The 23,282-nt window shown below is 37.4% G+C and overlaps 1 protein-coding gene across 1 annotated transcript in view; it reads right to left on the reverse strand.

Moving 5' to 3' along the window:
* Positions 1 to 23,282, reverse strand: part of IL1RAPL1 (interleukin 1 receptor accessory protein like 1) — a 1,106,570-nt gene that overhangs the window by 544,433 nt on the left and 538,855 nt on the right. The window contains exons 3-4 of the mRNA XM_037131092.2: positions 15,103 to 15,289; positions 12,222 to 12,375 (exon numbers count right to left, since the gene is read on the reverse strand). Coding sequence (XP_036986987.1) covers positions 12,222 to 12,375; positions 15,103 to 15,289 — 341 coding nt within the window. The remainder of the gene's footprint in view (positions 1 to 12,221; positions 12,376 to 15,102; positions 15,290 to 23,282) is intronic.

Below are 23,282 nucleotides of genomic sequence, written 5' to 3' on the forward strand. Positions count from 1 at the left end.
CAGTAGGTAGAAAATAGATAGGGAGGAGGGCAAGAATAGTGTGGGAAATATGGAATCCAAAGAACTCGAGACACGTGGTCATAAACTAAAGGGGGGGAATGGTGGGGGAGGGGGTGTGCAAGGTGGAGGGGAATGAAGGGGGGAATAGAACAACTGTAATGGCATAATCAATAAAATAAAAATTAAAAAAAGAAATATAAGGCATGTCACATATTAAATTTAAAATTTTCTAGTAGCCACATTTTCAAAAGTGAAACAAAACAGATAAAGTTTTCATAGTATAATGTAGTTAAATAAATATTATCACTTTACTACATAATCAATATAAAAATTTCAAATGAGATATTGTGCATTATTTTGTCATACCGAGTCTTTGACATTTGGTGAATATTTTATATAAATGGCACATTTCAATCCAGTCTAGTCACATTTCAAGTGCTCAACAGGTACACATGGCTAATGTCTACTGTATTGGACAGCACAGTTCCCGACATATGCCCAGTGCTCTCACTAAACAAATCATTCTGTCAAAAAGTATTTATAGGAGAGTTTCTCCATTCTCACAATTGAACTTGCTGGTGTGAACATAAGAGCATCAGAAGCAGTCAAGTGCAAGTAAAAGAATGAAACTCTATTAGCAACTATGATAATGATTTGTATTTAAAATTATAAATTCAGGTCCACAGTGTACACTGAGCTTCCTCCTTGGTAAAACATAGATAATAATGTATATAAATCATTTTGCACAGTGCCTGCCATGCAGTTAGCTGACAGAGAAAGAGTAGCTGTTTCTCTAACAATGAGACAGGTATCAGTGTGGTTCATGGTCTGCAAGCCTAGAGACAACATAGTTCTAACACCTGAGTCAGGCAAGAAGGATGATCGGTGACAGGAAGGATGCCCCATGTCTAAGAGGCATGCAGGCCAGGGGATTCATTGGTAGGGTGATTCTAAGTACGCAGGAAATCTACCACTGACAAAAGCAGCAAGAAATTAAAGACTAGCTCTTGCTGATGAACAATGTCAGGCTACAATATGACACCAAAAATGAAACCACAAAATTCTATCAAATCAAAAGGCATAGAGGTCTCGGTTAGGAAGTACTGCTGACCAAGTTCTTTTTTTAATCTCCATGCTGACACAAAGCACTAGAAATAGAAGCATTCTTTTAGATTTTAAAAATAGTATTCATTTTGAGCAGAGCTAATTTATAGCCTGTATCTAAGGGTATTAGTACCTGACATTCTTATGGGTGTAATATCGGGCTTCTTTTCTTTTTGTATGTTTTTATTTTATTTTATGATTCTTTACAACTTTTATTTTTCAACCACAGTTGACATTCAACATTATTTTGCATGAGTTTCAGGTGTATGGCCTAGTGGCTGGGCACTGCTATACTTTACAGAATGATCACCCTAATATTTCCAGTGGCACCCTGTCCCCATACATAGTTATTACAATATTATTGACTGTATTTTCTATTCTGTACTTCACTTCCTTATGACTATTTTGTAACAACCAATTTGTACTTCTTAATCCCTTTACGTTTTCCACCCAGTCCCCGAATCTCCCCTCCTTGGGGTTATCTTAATGCTGTCTTGACCCAGGCCTTGTTGAGGCCCTGGCTGGAGGCAAGTCTCCCTTCTTGAGTAGCTGAGTAATGCACCCCAGACACTCCCCCTTCAGACTCAAAAACTCAGAGTGCGATATGCACCAGCCCTAACTGCCCTGAAAGCCAGGCACCAGGCAGTAAGGACATCTCCTATGTCCCTGGAGCAGTGAAATTATTCACATCGAGCCAATCAACAGAGAGCCCTTGAAACCTAGCTAATCACCCCACTTGTCACTTAGAAGCTGTTCCCTACAGTTCCAGCTTGTTATTCCCCCATCCATGGGCACAACTCAGTGTGTGCCCCAGTCTGGCAGCCTTCTCTCAGCTGCGTCTGTATGTAATAAGGGATCTTGCATTTCATCGATCCTCGTGTCAGTGGGTTGTGCCTCACCATCAAAAGAATCTTTAAATCTTATGAAACACACATCCAGGTCCACTTAAAATTTTGTCCAAACACCCTTTCTGTGTGGCGACTTATGCCCTGTTTTTTCTTGCAGTCTCCAGTGGGGCTTCATCTATGGGATTGTTGAGCAGCATGCGTTGAGGTTATTTTCCTCAGTAAGTTTTGCTTTATACTGCTCCCCAGAATTAGGAGCCAGGTACCGTCTGTATGTTAATTTTTTGACATAAGGACTTTCAGACCAACACAGGTGGAGTAAATTCAAACCCCTAAACAATCAAGCCTCCAAGATTTAAATTAATAGGATACTTTTTGTTTCTTTGTTTTAAATAGCTGGACAATTCAGACTAGGGAAAGCGACCTGGTTTGACTTTGCCTGTGTCAGTGGTCACATTTTCCCTTTTCACATTTATGGTGGCCCTTTCAGGATACCAGGTTTATATGGGAACTTCATTTCCAGCTCCCCCCCCCTTAGAGGACCCAAGTCCTAGTGTCATCTCCCCACGGAAGGAATAAAACCCAAGCCCTTGGTTGCTGAGCATAACAATCCCAACACCGCTTTGTACCACACCCAGGATCCCCCACCCCACCCCATGGTGGCCTGAGTCAAGTACTTTAACTGCTCTAGTTTTTAGTTCCTGTTTTGTTTTTGGCCTCTGAGATTAAACTTTCTTGAAAACTCAGATAATTATTTAAAAGGCCCTACTATTGTATTTTACCTAGCATTTCTAGGTGTTTAAAGTTGGGAAGTGGGGAATCTATACTATAATCAACCACATTTTCAGGAGTGCATATCAATATTTTTTAATTCAAAGGATCAATATATAGTGGACAATGAAAAAATAGATTATTTACAAGTATAACTTATATAACTTAGAATACCAGGTACTTAGCAAGCACTTGGAAAATATGGAGTAAATAAATCGAGGTTATGTGGGGTAGATGAGTCATCTTGACAATATCAGGCTAAGAGAAAGAAAGCAGACTGAAACAGTCAAGAACCATATGAAGTCATTCATTTGTGGGATATAAAACTGAGAGCAACAACTAATAAAACAGAAACTCATAGACACAGACAACACTAAGGTGGTTACCAGAAGAAAAAGTGTGGGAGGTAGTAAAGAGTAAAGGGGGTCAAATACATGGTGACAGAAGATGACGTGACTTTGGGTGGTGGGTGCACAATGCAATATACAGATGGTGTAACATAAAATTGTACACTTGAACCCAATGTCACCCCAATAAATTTAATGTTTAAAACAACTTGGAACAGATTCTGGCACCTAGTAAAGAGTAAGTATTAATAATTCTAATTACCAATACATATCATTGCTTTGCTTATATTGATTTCTATCAGTATAAGCAATGATATGTATTAGTAATTTATAATAATGCCTTGTTTTATTCATTTATTCATCAAATGAATAATGCCTTGTTTTCCCATGGCCAAAAGTGATACATCCCAACCTTGGTATTGATATTTCTAAAATACATACATTTTCTGCTTAAGAGTAAAAGTTCATGCTTTTCATTAAAAGCTATCACACTTTGACATTAAATGTTTGCTTGATTCATGCAGTTGGACAACTCATTCAATATATTGAGAGATTAAACAATAAATTAAGGTACTTAGTGTCAGGCAAGTTATCAACAGAAATTACTCCTAAGAGAAGACCTTTCCTCTAGGGACTTACTCTAAATCAAGATTAAATGGCCAAATTGATTAATCTCAGTTTCACCATATTGATCAGCTTTAATCTCTTTTAATTCAAATATTTGAATAAATGATCTTTGAGTTGCAGAATATAGTCGATGTTTACTTGTAAAAATGGCTAAGGCTGAAATATACTGCATTCTATCAAAAATAATATATGTGAAGGTTGAAGTGGGCATTAATTCTAGCATGCTGCTAAATGGACACAGTAAAGTCTGGAAAGATATGCGCCTATTATCAGTTTCATCTATTCTTGTTAAGTAACAGTAGGTGAAACACATAGGAGAGTCTCTGAAAGAAGTTAACAAAAAATATTTTTTAACAGGGGAGATAAAAGCTTCCATTTTTTAAAGAGAGAAAAATAAAAGTAGTCACTCCACCTCTAGGCTAGACCACAAATTCAACATTTAATTAATTACATCAGTGACAAAAGAATTAAAGGTCTTATAGTAAAATGTGTTTCACTTGAACCTAAAAGATAAATCTTTCATAGTGATCAGTTGAGCTAATATGAAAAGTACAACGCCTTCCTATTAATTATCCAGTGGAATAAATCTTAAATTGAAGTTCAGGAAATTAAATTTTATTCCTAAATTTGTCACCACAATGCTTTGTAGCCTTGATAAAGCCACTTAACCTTTCTTTGCCTCAGCTTCCTCATACATAAAAAAGGAAGAAGATGTACCTTTTGAGAGCATAAATTCTCCCTAAGGAAACTAGTTTAACTATATTGCTACATTAACTCCATTACAAATATTAGGCCAAATATAAAAATGCTACTAAAACCATCACATCCTAGTAGTAATCATCTCATTCATTTTGCTTTTTTCAAGGCAGTTTTCTCTTCCTCACTGTTCTTGCTGACTCATTTTATTGGGGTTTTTTTTCTTGCTGTAACATTTTCACAATCCATTTTCTTATTATTACTTCACTCTGTGATCTACTACTAGAAATTAAATGGTTTTTTAAAAATGGTCTGACTAATTTTTAAAGTTTATGCTGAAAATATGGTTGTTATTTTGTTATGAATATTTCTTTTTAAAATTATGAAAAAGGTTTTGGCTAGAAGGAAAATAACTAAACAGATAAAAGTGAATGTCATATAATCTGATCAATACTTCTGGGAAAAATCTATATGGTGTGTATTTTTTTCTGAAATGTAACAAATACAAAAATATGTACCCGAACTAATGTTTGTAGTGTTTGTCTAAAGTTCATATTGTGAGAAGAGCCAAGCTGTTTTATTCATTTTGAAAGTACTAGGTCTCTTGTGGACCATTTCTGGACATGACATTTTCCCTAGATCCACATTCTTGCTAATAATTTGACAGAGGTTTAGTGTTAAGGCTGTCATTGGGGTTTGAGCTTGAGTTTGGCATGAGCAATTCTAGGATATGGCAATTTATAGCAATAGAGACTTGAATTTTTTAAAGATTTTATTAATTTATCTTTAGAGGGGAAGGGAAGGAGAGAAGGAGAGAAATATCAGTGTGTGGTTGCCTCTTGTGTGTCCCCTGCTGGGAAATGGCCTGCAACCCAGGCATGTGCCCTGACTGGGAATTGAACCACAATACTCTGGTTCACAGGCCCACGCTCAATCCACTGAACTACACCAGCCAGGGCCAGACTTGAATATTTTTATTTAGCAATGTTGAAGAAGAAAAAGTGTCTTTGGTTTTTCTTTTTGGTTTGTTTCATACTTTAATTAAATTTATCTACAACTCACAACAGAATTTTATGAATATCAAAGCACATTTTATAAGCTCTGAGACATCATAACATTTAGAAGTAGTGGATATATGATGTATATATCCCCTAGAATGGGGGTGTCAAACTCATTTTCACCGGGGGCTGCATCAGCCTGGCAGTTTGCCTTCAAAGGGCCAAATGCAACTTTAAGACTGTAGAAATGTAACTACTTCTGAACAGTTAAGTGAGAGCTTGGCGCTGCTGCCAGGTGGAAACAAGGTGCTGGGCCAGATAAAACAAGGTGGAGGGCTGGGTTCGGCCCTCAGGCTTTGTGTTTGCCACCTGTGCTCTTGAAAATTTGTAAAACAATATAAAATTTGGAGTAAACAAGTCAATAGACACAATGGGTGTGTCCAAATTTATAATTCAGAAAGAAACAAAAGTTTAACTATATTGCTGGTATACTTTACAAAGTTATAAAGCTAGTATAACTCTACAAAAAGATATCAGAAAATGAACACATGAAAGTCATAGTGGTGGTAACATAATGTACAGTGGGGAGGATGGGGTTTGTATTCAGAAGGTATGTGGAGGATTTCTTGTTGCCAGTAATATCATGTCTTCACTGAGATAGGTTCATTGTATAACATGGTAAGTACCTGGATGCTCATGTTTTCCGCTTGGGCCATCTCTAAGACATACTCTGTTTTCCTTGGCCTCTTCACAAGTATATGTGAAGTATACATGTTAACAAAATTTGTTTGTTTTCTCTAGTTAACTTGTCTTATATTATAGAAGGCCTCAGCCAAGAACTCAGAGGGTAGAAAGAATTATTTTCCTGTCCTATGAACTTTAATAGATATGATTTTTTTATTTTTATTTGATTTTTCATAGCTTTATTAAAATATAATCGACACAATATTATGTAAATTACAGTGTAAAGCATGTTGGTTAAATATATTTATGAATTGCAAAGTCACTATTATCAAGGTCTTAGCTACCACCTCTGTTTCATCATAGTTATTTCATTTTTACAGTGAGAATGCTCAAGACCTCCTATCTTAGTAACATTTAAATACATGATATAACATTATTACTTATAATCATCATACTATACATTATATGCCCAAACTTGTTAATCTTACAACTAGAAGTTTGTTCCTTTTGAACATTTCCCTCATTCTGACTCCTGGTAACCAATACTTTGCTACTGTTATATTTATACCAGAAAATATTATTCAGCCACGAGAAAGAAGAAAATCCTTCCATTTCCAACAACTTAGATGGATGTCAAGGGCACTATGCTAGCTTAAATAAGTCAGATAAAGACAAATATTGCATGATATCACCTCTATTTAGAATCTAAAGCAGACTAACTCAGTGGATGTGATTTTTTAAAGACATCATTTAGGAGAATGGAAGATCCCAGGATGGAACGCAAGTATAATGGGGCAATCTAACTATATTACAAATACGTGAGGCAAGCTCACTGAAGGGGATGGGGAAAAGGTGCTACTCACAGCAACACTGGAAATAAGTGGAGTTTTTAAGACAAAAGAAACTATATATAAGCAGTATTCTCTAGTTAATAAAGTTGCCAGAATTGGAGTACAGGCTGCCAATTCTGATCTCATTATACATCTATACTGAAAGTGCACAATTATGTAAAATTTGGAAGAGGGTAGGAAGCAAGTTCCTCGCTATTGGACAGGAAAGTTACAGAAAAGCAAGAGGAAGAGGCTAGAATGATTCCAATGGTAACAAATCAGAGTTGAGAAATCAGTCTAAATTCATGTTCAGTTCAATGTACATACAAATGATAGCATAGATAAATATTTATTGGTACATGTCTATACCTGGGTTAATATACTCATCTCCTTGCTCTGTGAACTGAGAAGATTTAGAAGCAACTGTACCCCAGCAGCAACTGAGTACTCTCAACATCCAGGTCTTAGTTTCTAGTATCATTCTCCAATTCCCTCCCCAAAGAGGGCTCTTTGCAAGGAAAAGCTGATTTTAGGACAGTAACAGGGAATGTGAAAGGTGATCCTGAAGCATATTGTACAGAACCCAAATAAGAAAGTGAGTGCATAGGATGGTGGCATGTCAAAGGGACAAAGGTTTCAACTAAAGGGGCTCCTAAGGGCCAAAGCATCTGAGCAACAAAATAAATCAGGTGATTATGTATTATAAACCAAAGTATAAAATTTCTGAGTCCTTACTGATATACATAAATGATTGAATAAGTAGATGAAGATGGAAGAATAGATATATGCCCTATGCAGATAGATTCCAAATAATTTATGCAGATACTCTCCCTTCAAAGATGTGAGGGCACAATTCCTTACTCCTTAAGTGTACACTGAAGGGAATTACTGCTAGAGTATAGCACCCCATTGTTCACAGCAGCACAATTTACTATAGCCAAGTACTGGAAGCAATCAAAGCACCTATCAGTAAATGAGTGGATCAAAAACTGTGGTACATTTACATGATGGAATACTATGAAAGAAAGAAGAAGCTCCTATCCTTTGCAATAGCATGGGTGGAACAGGAGAGCATTATGCTGAGTGAAATAAGCCAGGCAGTGAGGCACAAATACCATATGATCTCACCTTTAAGTGGAACCTAATCAACAAAAGCAACGAGCCAGCAACATAGAACCAGAGACATGGAAATAAAGAAAAAATTGACAGTAACCAGAGGGGAGAGGGGAGGGGATAATGGGGGGATGGGAAGGGTTTTCAGGAACATCTATAAAGGACACATGGACAAAACCAAAGGGGGTGGGATCCGGGAAGGGAGTTGGGGATGGCTGGGGTGGGGGGCGAGTGGTGGCAGGAAAATGGAGACAACTATACTTTAACAACAATTTTTAAAAAAGAAAGAGTACAGTTTGGTAAATGGGGAAAAAGAATAACTTTCCAATGGCACAACCTGACAAACACTGCCTCAGGTGATGTTCAACATCAGCAGTGATCTGCACTGTTGAGGGGATGACTTATTGTGGTTTTACCTGTGTGGTCTTCTGAGAATACGTGCCCCAAGCCTAATAGTGAGTAAAACACCAAACAAATCACAATTCTAGGATGTTCTACAGACTCTCTAGGCTGTACTCTTCAAAGGTGTCAGGATCATCAAAAGCAGGGAAAGTCAAAAAACAGAGCCAAAGGAGCCTGAGGAAACAGGACACCTAAATGTGATCAGGTATCCATCTGGGATCTAGGAACAGAGGGGACATTAGGTAAACACTACAGAAATCTGAATAAAGTATGGATTTAGGTAATAATAATGTATCAGTATCAGTTCATTGATAGTAACAAATGCACCATGCTAATGGTAGTTGTTAATAATAGGGGAAACTTGTTGTGGGGTATAGAGAATCCCTATTTTTGTTTTTTTCTATAAATATAACACTGTTCTAAAATAAAATGTTTCTTAACAAATATATTGGCCTTGATTCTGAGTAGCTCATGTTCTTGTGGACAAACAGGAATGTCAACAAATAGTTCTAATGTGATATGCTAAGCACTGCAATAAGAATTCTAAAAATACTCTGGAGGCATGAGACACTACAGGCCTCAAAACAGAGGAAATATTTTAGCTGTGTCTTGGAAAAAGGGTAAGAATGTAAATGGTAATTGAAGCAAAAGAACAGAAAGAGTAAGAGCCAGCCTTGTGCCAAGTGGGGAGAAAGCTCCAAGTGGGGAGAAACCTCCAGCATGAAGAAGGCTGTGGCCACAGAGGACTTGGAAGTCGTATAAACTTCAGTGTGGCTGAGGCTTAGAGAAGAGGGTGCAGGATGTAGATGATGCTGAAATATCTTAATTTTTTAATACTTTAAAATGTTTAAAGTATACCAAAAGTGCTGAGCAGGTTTATCATTTTCAGTAAGTAAATAGACACATACACTTGAGAGTAAAATGACCATAAACTCACAATTATCAACAACTGAACATAAAAAAAATGAACTAAGCAAACAATTAGAATAGGAACAGAATCATAAAAATGGATATCACATGGAGGGTTATCAGTGGGGAGAGGGAGGGGGAATGGGGGAAAAGGTGCAAGGAATAAGAAGCATAGTTGGTAGGGACAAAATAGACAGGGGAGGTTAAGAATAGTGTAGAAAATGGAGAAGCCAAGGAACTTATATGTACGACTCATGGACATGACTAAGAGTGAGGGATGCTGGTGGAGGGTGGTGCAAGGCAGAGGGGAATAAAGGGGAGAAAAAAATGGGACAACTGTAAGAGCATAATCAATAAAATATATTAAAATAAATAAATAAGTGAAGGATTTGCCATAAACTCACACCATATTGCCTGCACATTTAGCCATTTTATCCAGGAATGTCTTTTTCACTTCATATATAGGATTTCTTCTTTTGCATTTTAAAGCAACATTCTAACACACTTCAAAATCTTTGTTTATTATCAGCTACTATGGAAAATCCACTAAAACTAAATGATATCATGTTTTGCATATTATTTACATTAAGTATAATATGATCACAATGGGCAGAAAACCAAGTCACAAAACAGTGGCTAATTATCAGGAGAACCGCCCATCTTTGTTGCTTTACTGAGAAATACAATGTGTGTTATGAGAATTGTTCTTTAGTTTGGCGACAGGTAAAGTAAATGTGTCCGTTATAGTGTCACATCATTAACAGCAGTGTTAGACATAAGTATAAGTGTTAGACAAGACATCTTGTCAATAGATTTGTTAATACTTAAAATGCATTCCAATGATTCTATTTTAATTCTAGGGCATGAAACTCTCCCACTCACCCCAAATTTTCTATATAGTCAAACACTGCTTTTTTTACTTATTTGTTCAAATCAATGTCACCAGTAATGCTAGTTAAGTTAGAGGTGTTCATGATAATGAGTGGAATGAAAGCTTTACTTAACTTCCTCCTGGATATTAAGAAATAACTATTCCTCCTTTTCATATAAAAAGATATTTTGGGAGGAATTAAGTTAGAAAAGTATAGTAGCTCTGGGTAGCATCTAGGAGAAAATGATTCTATTACTGGTTATACAAAATAGCCTTATTTAAGTTGTCTTCCCATTGGGGGACAACTTAATGGTTTTTAGTCTCCAGGAGATTGTTTTTCCATCTCCTTTTACTAGATAGTGATTTAGTATCTCAGTATTGCTAGAAAGTGGAAAGATGTCTTTACTACATCTTACCCCATACTCCAAAGTGTAAAGACTAAAAATAAATTCTACTTTCTTTTCAAAATATATGTTTTTTCATTATATTTTTAACTTCTGTGTCTCAATATGTACTCCTTGGAAAAAGTACTTCAGTATAGAGTGAGAAAAAAATAATAAAAATCCAACATCTATTTCAAAGAAAACCCAAGTGCATACAGGTATATTTTTCACTGTTCCATTAAACATATAGGGAGGTAAAGTGATTATGTGTTCATTTTAATTTTTTACAGACACCTATTACACACAGCAGAACTAAAATCCAAACTAGAGTATGGTATACATGTGTATACCATAGGTACATAATACAAGATTGAATGTGGGTTTATTATTCTAGTGCATCATATATTGCAAGAATAAGTTATTTACTGGGTCTAATATTTATGAAAGGCATTACCATTACCAAAAAGTACCTTATTTACTTAATTACTATGATTCACCAAATAAACTTCATAAAACCAGATTTAGTTTTTAAGTCAAAATATATCACAAGTACAGATATAAAGAAAAGATGATTATTATAAGATAAAGGAAACTACTACAAAATACTTGTCATGAGCCAGAAAAAGATTTTATGTGAGTCAACAATCAAAAATCTCTTTGAAGTAATTGATACCCTTTTGTACTTTTTAATATGTTTCATACATATGATTGTATAAGAGGTCACCAAGAAGAATCTCTCAAACAGATAAGAACAATGTCTTTAACTTCCTAATATTGCACTTGTTTTTTTTTTTCCCTTTTGCCCTTGAAAGCACTTTTAGATGAGTACACTATATATAGAAAAGGGGGTGAACACAATACTTTGCATGATGTAAAAATGACCAAAATGATACACATTCAGATACCATTCTGTATTTTTCAAATTAATTTTAATATTACTTTACCTCATTTGATCTTTGCCAAAACTCCTTGGAGTATACAATGTAAATGCTATCATCACCATTTATATGTGAGGAAACTGATATTCTGAAGACTGTAGTGGCTCAAAGAAGGTCATGTGACTAGGGAGGCACAGATCTATTGATTATAGACAGTGTTGTGATTTTTGCTCTTCTGACCTTCTAACTTAGCAACCAAATAGGAGATGACTCCATGTATTGTATCTCATGTAATTATGCACTACTGTACCTGAAATTGTTATTTTCAAGTTCATGGGAACACATACATTAGAACTGTGAGCAATAAACAGAAAAGCACTTTTTCTAATTTGGAGCAAGACAGGAAGACAAAGGTAGATTTCATATATTCCATCTCACACTCTAGAATGTTTCTGAAAATGATACCATTACAAAATGTAAGCATCATTTACTGAAATTACAAACTAATTATTTCAAGTATTTTCAAAAGCTAATAGTTCTATAATTCCATAAGCATATTTTCTTTAATATTTAAAATGCATTGAAGTGCAAGATGATTTAAAAGCAAGGAAGAATAAATTTCACCTATAGGAATCCACTTAGTATTTGGTTAAGTACTTCTTTCACTGCATAGATTTTTAAAAAAATCAACATGCAACACAAAAACAAAACTTCAGATGGTAGTTGCATTACTTGAAAATGAAATCTTAAAAACTGGGCTTACCTGTAACAGTTAGTTCAGTGGTTCTTCGCACAACGAAGCCTCCATATTTTAATTCACATGTGTAATTTCCAATGTCATCTTCTCGTACTTCTCTTATAAGCAGGGTGTCTCTTTTGAATACAATACTGGGCCTCCATGATTTTGTCCTACATTCCTGCATAAAGAAATTTTTGTGGTGTATATATAGATATAGATGTATATAATTTATATGTTTTATAAATATGTGGTGTTATATATATTATATAATATTCATATTTCTATATTACTTGTGCAGCAACTAAAGATAAAGTATTTAAAATAATTAAACTAAAGGCTTCTAAAATTATATTTCAAAGGGGTTAAATAATTTGGAATTAATACTAAAGATTTTCATACCTTCTCCACATCTCTGGGAAATTACATACCTCAATTTTTTTAAGTATTTTTAGCAAGAGTTGCTTTATTAACTTCTAAGATTAGCATCTCTAAATGAGATAAATATTAATTTGTTAGATATAAAAAGGGACATTTGTTAAGATAACTTCTGACGTTATTTCTTAGAAGCAAATACTCCACATTTGATAACTGAGAAATTAAACACCTTGATATTGATAACATAAAAAACAAAAAGAATACATTTAGTGGAATTCAGAAAAACATAATTCTCTAGATGAAAATGCTTCAATTTCAATATGTTAAACATTTGACTATTTTAGGAATAGTTGAATCTCTTCAGAACATGTGCATTGTATAATCCATGAAGTAAATAGGTAATATTTATATGAAAGGTCTTTATAGCTCCATCAATGTTTATTTTCATAGTTTGTAGGTCTACCAAAATGTGGTCCCCAACGACATTAAGCTTTGGATTGTAATGATGCTGGCTCAGGAGATTTCTGTTTTTGCCAAAACAGAAGTCTACTTCCTCTGTCCAGATTCACAATCAATGGAATGAGGATAAAATAGCTTTAAAACCCTTTGACACTATTCAGAGGTAATATTAGTTCTAAAAAGAAGTTTATTGCTAAATCAAATTTTTGCAGACCATTATTTTGATTATGTGGCTCAATGCCTTTGTATAATTGGGGGACTATTATGCAGTTATTTCAGACCAAAATATACACTTTATATCCTCACATTAGTTGCACAGAGTGTGAAAACTGCTTAAATTGTGCTCTGAAGGTATGGAACACATATCCCTGTGGCTATGGGAAAATAATCTGAAATTCTGCATAGACTGCATCTCCACCCATCACTCCACTAGTTATGGACTTTGAAGCTTAAGGTGACAATGATCGGGGAGATAGTGGAAACATGATGAGGATCCAATGTGGGGCCAGATATTTATAAATCTGAGTGTATGAGTGTGTATGCATGCACATAGTTTCTAAGGTTTCAGCAAATGAGCAAACAGCAAAGAAGTTGCCTATCTAGAAGCTGCACATACACATATAGGTACTGAAAAGCACTTGTTTGTGGAGACTTTGGGTCAAACTCCTGAAATACCTGTGCCCTTCAGAACCGTCATCAGGACTTGCTCCGAATCTGCCTGTGGAAAGCAGGCAGACCACAGAGAGTGAGGTTGATAGATTCTCATATGACTTTAAAAGATAAAAATAAAACTCATCTGCACAGGAACAGAAATCAGTGGGGCTCATATTTGAGGGCTGTTTAACATGGTCTAGGATGAGCATTCAAGAAAAAAGTTGACAAAAATTTTAAACATTCCCTTGCTGTTCTATATCCTCCATTGCTTATTATCAAGGGTCATAATTAAGTCTTATTAACCAAAGAATGTACATACATAACGCATAGCCCAAGAAAAAAGACAACAATGTGGTGAAGAGGGTGGGGGCTGGGTGGAGGGGGCAAAGCGGAAAGGGGGACATCTGTAATAATTTCAGCAATTAAAAAAATAAAAACATACAATTAAAAAAAAGGTCTTACTCAGAGAAAGACATTGCTAACTTCGGCAAAATTCTTAAAAAATTGTTCAAGATTTGTTTCCTGTTTTATTTGTAACAAGTTTTGAATTCATGATTAATCAATCTTGGTGGCTCATGTTCTGAATACTGACATTAGTGGATCTAGTTACTAAGAAGTCCAGCTTCCTAAATTCCTAATCCAGGGAGTTAGACAATGCAAATATTACACTGGGAATCTTTAAGCCATGGATAAAATATTCCTGACTAATGTTCATAGCACCTATATTGTATAGCCTGGAATACGTTCCATAACAAAAATATCTTTTATGATACAGAAATGATCTGAAGCGGATGTTCAAATGTTGAAATTCAATCAAAGTCAATGATGTGCTAAGATGGGCAGGGTTGGTTTAGTCTGTTTAAGTCTGAAGTTGTTTTTGCTTTTTGAGAAAAGTTAATCTATCACTATTTTTATAATGCTATAAATTTTCATCAGATGTCATTTCAAAAATACACATGCTTGAATATGAAAAGGACTAGGATATGCACACAGACACTTCCATTAAACAAAACATTTCAATAAACCAACTGTACCATTTTATCACACAAGCAAATAAGCCTTCCTCTCCTTGTTTGGGGACATTTTGAACTGCTTACATGAAGAGCTCTGAAGTGAATTTTAGTTTGAGTTCCTGAAATTATCAATGCAGATTATAATAAACTTGAAGGCACTGTAGGTATAAGCTATATATAAATATAAATACAACAGCTTATTACAATGAACTACCAATACAAATATTAATTAACATTTATCAAAGCCGCTGGTTTTAAGACTTAAAATGACCAGCACAACTTGCTGTAGTATTTTAGGAAGGCAGAGGTAAACTGTATCACACCCATTAACAATTCCTCTCCAACTTGCCCAAGAGTAAGACATTCATCTATGTAGAAGCCATAAAATTATTCACAGTCCGTACCTTATACCATAGGATTTCAGGTTCTCTGGTTGGTAGTAAAAAATCTTCTATGTCACGGCATGAAATTTCCTTGCTTTTGCTAAGTTCAGCTTTATCAAAGTACTTCATCTTGGAATTGTAGCAGAGTCCGGTGTCATTTTCACCCACTGTCAGCGAGATGGATACTTTCATACAGTAAGTGGAGTTCCTGTAAGGAAGCAGAATAAATATGGTAGCCTGAGCCTGGCATGAACCAAAAGCAAGTGCTGCCAAGGCAGTGTGTTGAGAGAGAGAGAAGAGAAGAGAGAGAGGATAGAGAGGATAGAGAGAGAGAGAGAGAGAGAGAGCATTGATTAATTAATGTTACAGCATTGGGCCTTATTCCTCAGGGCTCTCTGTTGTCACCCAGCTAAATGATGCTTGGTTCTGTGAAACCATTTGCATACTTTTCATTTGCTTGAAAAAAATTTTTTTGTATTATATACGGTCTTGGCTTGAAAAAAACGTTCAACAGAAATTTTGTATGCAGAAAAGTAAAAAGAATAAAGGAAATTTAGGTCACGGAAATGAGAAGCCTGAGTTTATGCTAAAATTGGCAATTTCAACAGAGAAGTAGAAAAATATAACTGACCTATTAAGCATAATGGAAGGACAGGAATAAGGGTGCTCAAATCTTACAGTATTGGTTGTCTTGAAGAGAGGTTATCACCCTGCCTGGTGTGGCTCAGTGGATTGAGCACCAGCCTGTGAACCACAGGATCACCAGTTCGATTCCCAGTCAGGGCACATGCCTGGGTTGCAGGCCAAATCCCCAGTAGGGGGCATGCGAGAGGCAACCACACATTGATATTTCTTTTCCCTCTCTTTCTCCCTGCCTTCCCCTGTCTAAAAATAAATAAATAGAATCTTTAAAAAATAAGACAGGTTACCAATGAGTCTGGGCAGAAAAGAGTCTAGGATAAATGCATCACAAAGTCACTATTTTTACAGATCCACATCCATTTGGGTTGGAACCTGCAGTCCAGGTTGTCAGATAGGAGAAACATTCTAATGTATTATATAAGGACAACCCAATCCAGACAGATTCTACAGAATCATTTCTTTAAATTAGTGTCCCATGTTACTCCTTGCTGATTTCCCAGAATAGGTTTATAACTTAGAATACACAAGAAGAAAAATCACATTCAGAGATCTCTTTGAAAGAGTTGGGACCAAATGAAGTTTTCTAATCAATTGCACCATTTCTGTTTGGTACTTATGTCTCTGGGCATTCTATGAACACTGATAATGTGTCATGCATGGCGCCACACAGTGAGGATAAGGAGAAAATTAAAACACCAGATTCAAGGTTCTGTAGACAACTTGTCATTTGGCAAGCACCCAATGACTTATTTGTGTACTTGGCCACCAACTTCTGGCATTTGAGTTTCATTGCTTACTATCTCGGCAACTTCGGGCAACTTGTTTAACCACCCTAAACCTCTCAGGTTAATTGCAAGGGCAACCCTCGTCTAAGTACTAATTGTGATTCGAAGTAAAAACCTGTTTGGTCTGCCACCAGAGCTCAGAGGTGTGGGTTCCTCTCCACTCTGCATTGGTGAACAGGAACCATAGTCTGCAAGTCCTCCTCCTTATTTAGCCAAGATGCTTTGGTGTTTAAGCAGCAACTTGACTTCCATTCTTACTGTTTTTCATGCTAATATGGCATGATGAGAATGGCCAGAACATAGTTGTGGTATAATAAAAAAATGCACATTTGACCTTTGTCCCAGGTTTCTGACACAGATCTCCTAAAACTCTTAGAATTTCCAGAGTGACAAAAATGTCTTTCGTTATTCCTAAGGAGCACCTTTTGATCACTACTGGGTTTACGCTAATTAGCTGACATCAGAGCCCCTACCTAGCCTCAGGATGTGGCTGGTTTTCAGAAAGACCAAGTGATCAGAGGGTTGTATCTTTCAGCCCCACCCACAGACCTTAAGCTAAGAGGACAGGTGCTAGAGATTAAGCTCTGAAAAACTTGTGAACAAAATGATCTAATGATCTTCCAGGTTGGGGAACACAGGGAGAGGCTGGGAGGGCGGCGCTCCGGGAGAGGGCATGGAAGCTCTGTCTCTCCCCTCCTGTACCTTGCCCTACACATCTCTTCCATTTGGCTGTTCATTTGTGTTTACTGAAATGCCCTTTGTAAGAAATCACCAACAGTAAGTAAACTTTTCCTGAGTTCTGTGAGCCAGTCATTCTAGCAAATGACTAAATCCCAGGAGGGGGGTTTGGGAATCTCTGATTTGTGGCTGGTCAGTAAGAAGCATAGGTGACAACCTGGACTTGCAATTGGCTTGAGAATTGTAGGGACGATCATGTGGAATTGAGCTGTTAACCTGTAGGAACTGATGCGAATGCCAGGTAGATAGTGTTAGAACCAAGCTGAACTGCAGGGCCATCCAGTCAGCATTGCAGAATTTCTTGGTGAGGGAAAGACCGCATGTATCTGGTGTTAGAAGTGTTGAGAATAGAAGAGGAAAAACCCAGTTTTCCTTCCCAGTAAAGCATTTAGCTTTATATTGGGAAACAAAGAAATTTTTCACAAAATTAGAATTTAAAACAATTCAAAGTCGATTTTTCCAACTTTGCGTAATAGGTAGTCTACAAGTAGATTTAAAATATTTAATAGATGAAACTATTAATCATTAATCAAAGTCAACCAGTAGCCTGAAAAAAATCTTCGGAGAATGTTTTAGGGAATTTGCTAGAAGGATGAGACCTATTCCCTGCCCTCAGCCCCTCACAGTCCAGGAGAAGTGATACATGCAAGTAAACAGCTGACAATCAATGTGGTAAGTATGACAGACTTAATGTACTACCACCACAGTATCAAAGAAACAAGATTTCATAAATTGTGATACTTGGTTCTCTCAAAGAATGAGTAAGAATTTGGCAATTTCAGAAAGGCTATCTCAGGGATTTGTATGCACAAAGGCTTGAAGGCATGAAACAACTTGGCATATTTGAGGAATTGCAAATGATTTGGTGTGTCTGGATTATAAAGTGGTTATAATGGAACGGTAGGAACTGAGACTGGAGAGGTGAGCAAGAGCCAGGCTGAAAGTCGTATAAGCCAGTGCAAAGAGTTTGGAGTTTGTGCTGAGAAATAATTAGGTTTGGTTTTTGCTAAGGTTTTTTTTTTTTTTTTTTTCTGACTGGAGTGAGAAAAGTGGATTGGACTGGAAGGAGGACTAAGTGCAGTGAAACAAATTCAAGACCACCTGCATTCATTCAGCAAAAAGATATCAGCTCCCACAAAGGCAATGCCCATTGAGACAGAGGAAGGGGGTCACATTCAAAATATATTGAAGATACAGAATCAGTGTGACAGTGAGGGAGCAAAGGAAAGAGAGAGGCATGCAAGATGAAGAGTTTTCCTCAGATGAGTATATGAAAGGTAGAGTCAATCTTTCAGCATGGAAAATACTTGAAAAGAAACAGCTTTGAGAGAAAAGAAAGTGTGTTAAATTTTAGCTTGAGCTTCACACCCAACTGGGGAAAACGATCTTTCCTCTTTGGGTTTGCCAGCAATATTGCTCATGCATTACTGATTAATTCTACTCCAGTACAGACCAGGGCATGCTCTTCCCAGGCTCATTTTAAGATTTTTTTTTTCAGAAAAACAATGATAGAAATTGAGCTATTAACTACCTTGGGACACACTCCACATGTGTCTTGAGAAAATATGCAGGTTTGGGAATAATACTGATATTTGTACAACCCTTTAAATTTCTTCAAGTACAGACATTTCTAAGATGTAAATCAGTGAATTCTAACATGGCACATTAATCTTTCAAATTCATGAGTCTTAGGTTTTCTTTCTACTCACACTGCCGATTACTGGTGTTTGTGGGTAATGTCTCCCACAAACCATGCCTCCTTGTATCTAATACCAGGCTTTTTTTTTTTTTTTATTACCCAGGCAGAGTCAAGAGCAAGATTTCTGAAGCCCAACTGCAGAGGTTCAGATTCCAGCTCAATCACTCATTACTTTTAAAATGAAGGAAAGTTACTTGACTCCTTAGCCTCTGTTTCCTTCATTTGTACAAGGAGAAAACAAAACTAAAGATCCTATAAGGGGCTGTGGAAAGCAAACATGTTAGAACACATAGAAAGGTCAGAACAGGACCAGCCTTCTGCTGAGCATGGAGGGCATGTTAGATCTTATCAGTACTGCATCCCTTTTTCCCTACTTCCTTCATTATTTCCATTTTGCAGTACAAATACACAGTAGTATTTGTCGACAAGGCAGGTTAGATACATAGTATTACCATGATGATGCCTTCAGTTCTTTGTTGTTTAATTAGCGTGAGGTATAAAAATTCAGAGAAGTCTTTATATTTTCCATCTGGGATATCCCATTGGGCTGGATAAGGATGAGTCAGGTTGGTGAAATATGGAATGATCACCCCACCCATCCTCCTGCTGTTCTATAAATGCCACTGACCACTGTGTTTCAGAAAGTGGCACCAGAGGAGTACATTTAGGGATTCTTACTTCTCTGTCTCTGATTCCCCAGCCCTATGAGGTGACAGCTGATTTACAACTGTCAGGTAATGTCTAGAATTCCAGACTCCCCAGGATAGAACTATTTTCAGTTAATTCTGATGTTTTAATACGTGCTTACTGTTTTTGTTCATCAGGAGGTGATTGTACAAGCTAAAAATAAAGCACCTGCCAATGAACACTGTAGTCCTATTTACTGAGAAGAGCTAACAGGAAGCAAGCAACTCGTAACACATTAACAAACATATGATCCGCCACCCTAGAGGGGAATTTCACACTCTTGAAGTAGAGAGGACCCTCTGCCATCATCAAATTTGAAGCACGACAGTTATGGCGCTGCAGCTCTCGGCAGCCAGGGCAATACTGTGGAAGGAGGTAACTGGGGTAAGGAGAATGTTCCTACAGGACTTCCACAAAAATCATCAGTGCATATTTGTAACAGGGTACCGCCAAGAGGGGGGCCCCCCAAATGGATTTGGAATGGGGTCCAGAACTCAGGGTGTCCAGGAAATATTAGAAAGACAAATAAGGTATTACCCTGCCCCACAGGTGTCAGTTGGGGGAAGGGACACATGGAGCAGGGCCATTGAGACCTGTTTTGTACAGTAAAGTCTTTGCAGCTAACCTCTGGCATGGTCATTTAACATATCTATAACCTTTAACTGGTTTCACGGGTATTTTAAATAGCTGTGGCCATGCTCTGAGTCAGGCGGATGGAACTTCCACCCAAGACTTAACTGGGAGCAGGTCCCCTGAGTTACAGTGCCCGTGTGAGAGCTTGGAGTTGATTGGCTCTAGAACATGGGGCCATACCTGCCCAGACTCACAATGGCAGACCAGTAAACTTGGAATAATACAGGAATGCTGGCAGGTTTAGCCAATTGTAGGAAGAGTCAGAAATGGGGCTGCAAAGGAGGACTAGCATGGGGATTTAAAACCCAGACATGGCAGGCATTGAGGAGGACCACACGGCTGTGCCAGAGTAGGGACCCTCCCATAGCCATGTAAGAAGGAGAGGGAACCAGGCAGTGCAGAGAGAAAGCCACATGGTTTTAGCAAAGTGAGGACCCCCTCTTGCCCAGGTGAAAGGGAGAGCCATGTGGTTTTGGCAGAATGAGGACCCCCTCTTGCCCAGGTACAGAGAACCATGTGGCTTTGCCAGAATGGGGACCTCTGTAGCCAGGTGAAGAAGAAAGCCACATGTTTTGGTGGAGTGCGGACCCCTGCAGCTCTGGTAGAAGAGGCCCACACAGCTTTGGGGTGCTCCCTTTGGCCACATGGCCTGGGAAGCAGGAGAGACTTTGTCTGGAAAAATGGGTACAAAGAACTCTTGCCAGTGGACTGTGAGAAAGTGCCACATGACTTTGGATTAACTAGAGATCCTGCCTGGACAGCGACACAGCTGACAGTGCCAGTGGCCTGGAAATATGGAGGTGTGCTCTTTTCCTGATCTACGGTACCCCAAATTAGGGCAGGGGGAGAAGGGAGCTGTGTGTGTGTGTGTGTGTGTGTGTGTGTGTGTAGGTGAATATCCTAAAGGATTTTAATGAAGACATTAGATCTGAATAACATTAAATAAACATTTCCTTTCCTTTTCACAAATTTCTGGCCTTGAGAAAGGTCTTTCCTCTGGTGGCAGACAGATGAGCCCAGTAGGTATTAGTATACCATCCTTGGGAGAGGCCGCTGTTTTCTGTAACATTGATTTGGCTTTTCTTGTATGGAACAGAGGAGCTGCAATCTAGGCAACCAGTTAAATTGTGACTTACTGAGTTCATAAAATGGCTACAAAGGTAGGATATACATGTATGCGCAGGAAACAGTTCATAATTGAGAGTCAACATTCAATTATTCATTCTGGTCAGGAAATGTTAACATGCATCTTTTTAAAAAGACCAAATATTCTCTGGCAAGGGTGACCCTGCAGTACACAATGTATTGTACAAAGAGTTCAGACGGAGTTACTTCTTTCAACCTCCTGAGGTTATATCAAAGGGACCCAATGCCTAAAGAAGCCCACGGTTTATCCAAGTTCTCCCATCTAATTAGTGGCAGAAATGGGAGGTATCTAGTGATGGGTCACTGTGTGTGTGCACGTGTGTTTCAAACCAAGGAAAATGACCCACTCACTCTTAAACTCTAATTTTATATAATTTTACATTCTGAAATATGTGCCTCTGGCCTTCTGGAGAAAGGCAGAATATGTTCTAACTTGGATGGCTTTGAAAATTAGGTCCTTAAACACCTAAAAAAATCCAATAAATGGTACACAGGAGAAGTACCAGGCATTAAAGATATATCATACTTCTTCAGCTCTTTCCAGAATGTACTTTTGACATATATTCACTTATAATAAGATAGGCTCCTAAAAGGACTGCCTTAGAGTCCAGTGTTGTTAGGGAGAAAAACTCTAACTTTAAATCCAGTGCAAATATTGGGAACTAACAATTTTTTGAGCATATTCAAGAAACAAATATATAGCAGAAAAATAAAATTAAACTAATTATGTAAGTACAATCTCTGGAAGTCAGAACAGTGCATTGAAACACTCCACGGGTTTCTTAGCAGTATGCTGCTTTGAAACAGGGACAGATTCTGAATTGGCATGCATGGGAACTACCAGAGATTTAAAAAAAATTTTGTAAAGCATGACAATGTTATCCAACTACAGATTGAGCTGCAGAAATTTCAGTAGTGCAGATAGGAGGTAAGAAAGGAAAATATGGGTGAGAAGGGAAATTTTATCTATTACATTATTAGCTAATAGAGTATTAAAGCCATGCTACACCATACCTAAGAGTAGCAGAGTTTTACTTATTCTGTAATCATACCTCCTAGAAATGGTAATTCATAGTAGTCAGTGTCTTTCTCTTACTGTAACAGAATCACCAATAACACAACTGTTAAATATATCGTCCAGCTCAGTGGATTGAGTGCGGGCCTGCGAACCACACGATCACAGTTCGATTCCCAGTCAGGGCACATGTCTGGGTTGCAGGCCAGTCCCCTGCAGGCCAGTTCCCAGCAGGGAACACACAAAAGGCAACCAAACATTGATGTTTCTCTCCCTCTCTCCTTCCCTTCCCCTCTAAAGAAATAAAAAATAAAATCTTAAAAAATATATATATCATCCACTGTGTCACTAAAGAGTTGACCTGTATATGACATTAATTCTCAGGTCCCTAGAAGAAATAATAACACTTCCATCATGTTTGGAAATCTTTTCCCACTTTATGCAATGCTCAGAAAGATAGCCAGGGATGTTTGATCAATGTTTTTAAATACCATATGATCTCACCTTTAACTGGAACATAATCAATAAAAGAAAAAAGCAAGCAAAATATAACCAGAGACACTATAAGCAAAAACAATCTGACAGTAACCAGAGGGGAGATGGCAGGGAATAATGGGGGAAGGGTTTTCAGGAACTACTATAAACGACACGTGGACAAAATCAAGGGGGAGGGTAGAAGTGAGGGAGGGAGATTTGGCTCGGGTGGGGGGGAGCAGTGTCTACAGTGTCTACAATGTAGACAACTGTAATTGAACAACAATAAGAAAATAAAGGATTAAGTTGCATGTTTCTATGTTTCAAATGGTTTACTCTTACACTCATTCATCACTTTCCAGGTCACATTCTTTTGTGCATA

The sequence above is a fragment of the Artibeus jamaicensis genome, unplaced genomic scaffold (genome assembly GCF_021234435.1).
Source record: "Artibeus jamaicensis isolate MK-2021 breed Jamaican fruit bat unplaced genomic scaffold, CSHL_Jam_final scaffold_1283, whole genome shotgun sequence".
NCBI lineage: Eukaryota > Metazoa > Chordata > Mammalia > Chiroptera > Phyllostomidae > Artibeus > Artibeus jamaicensis.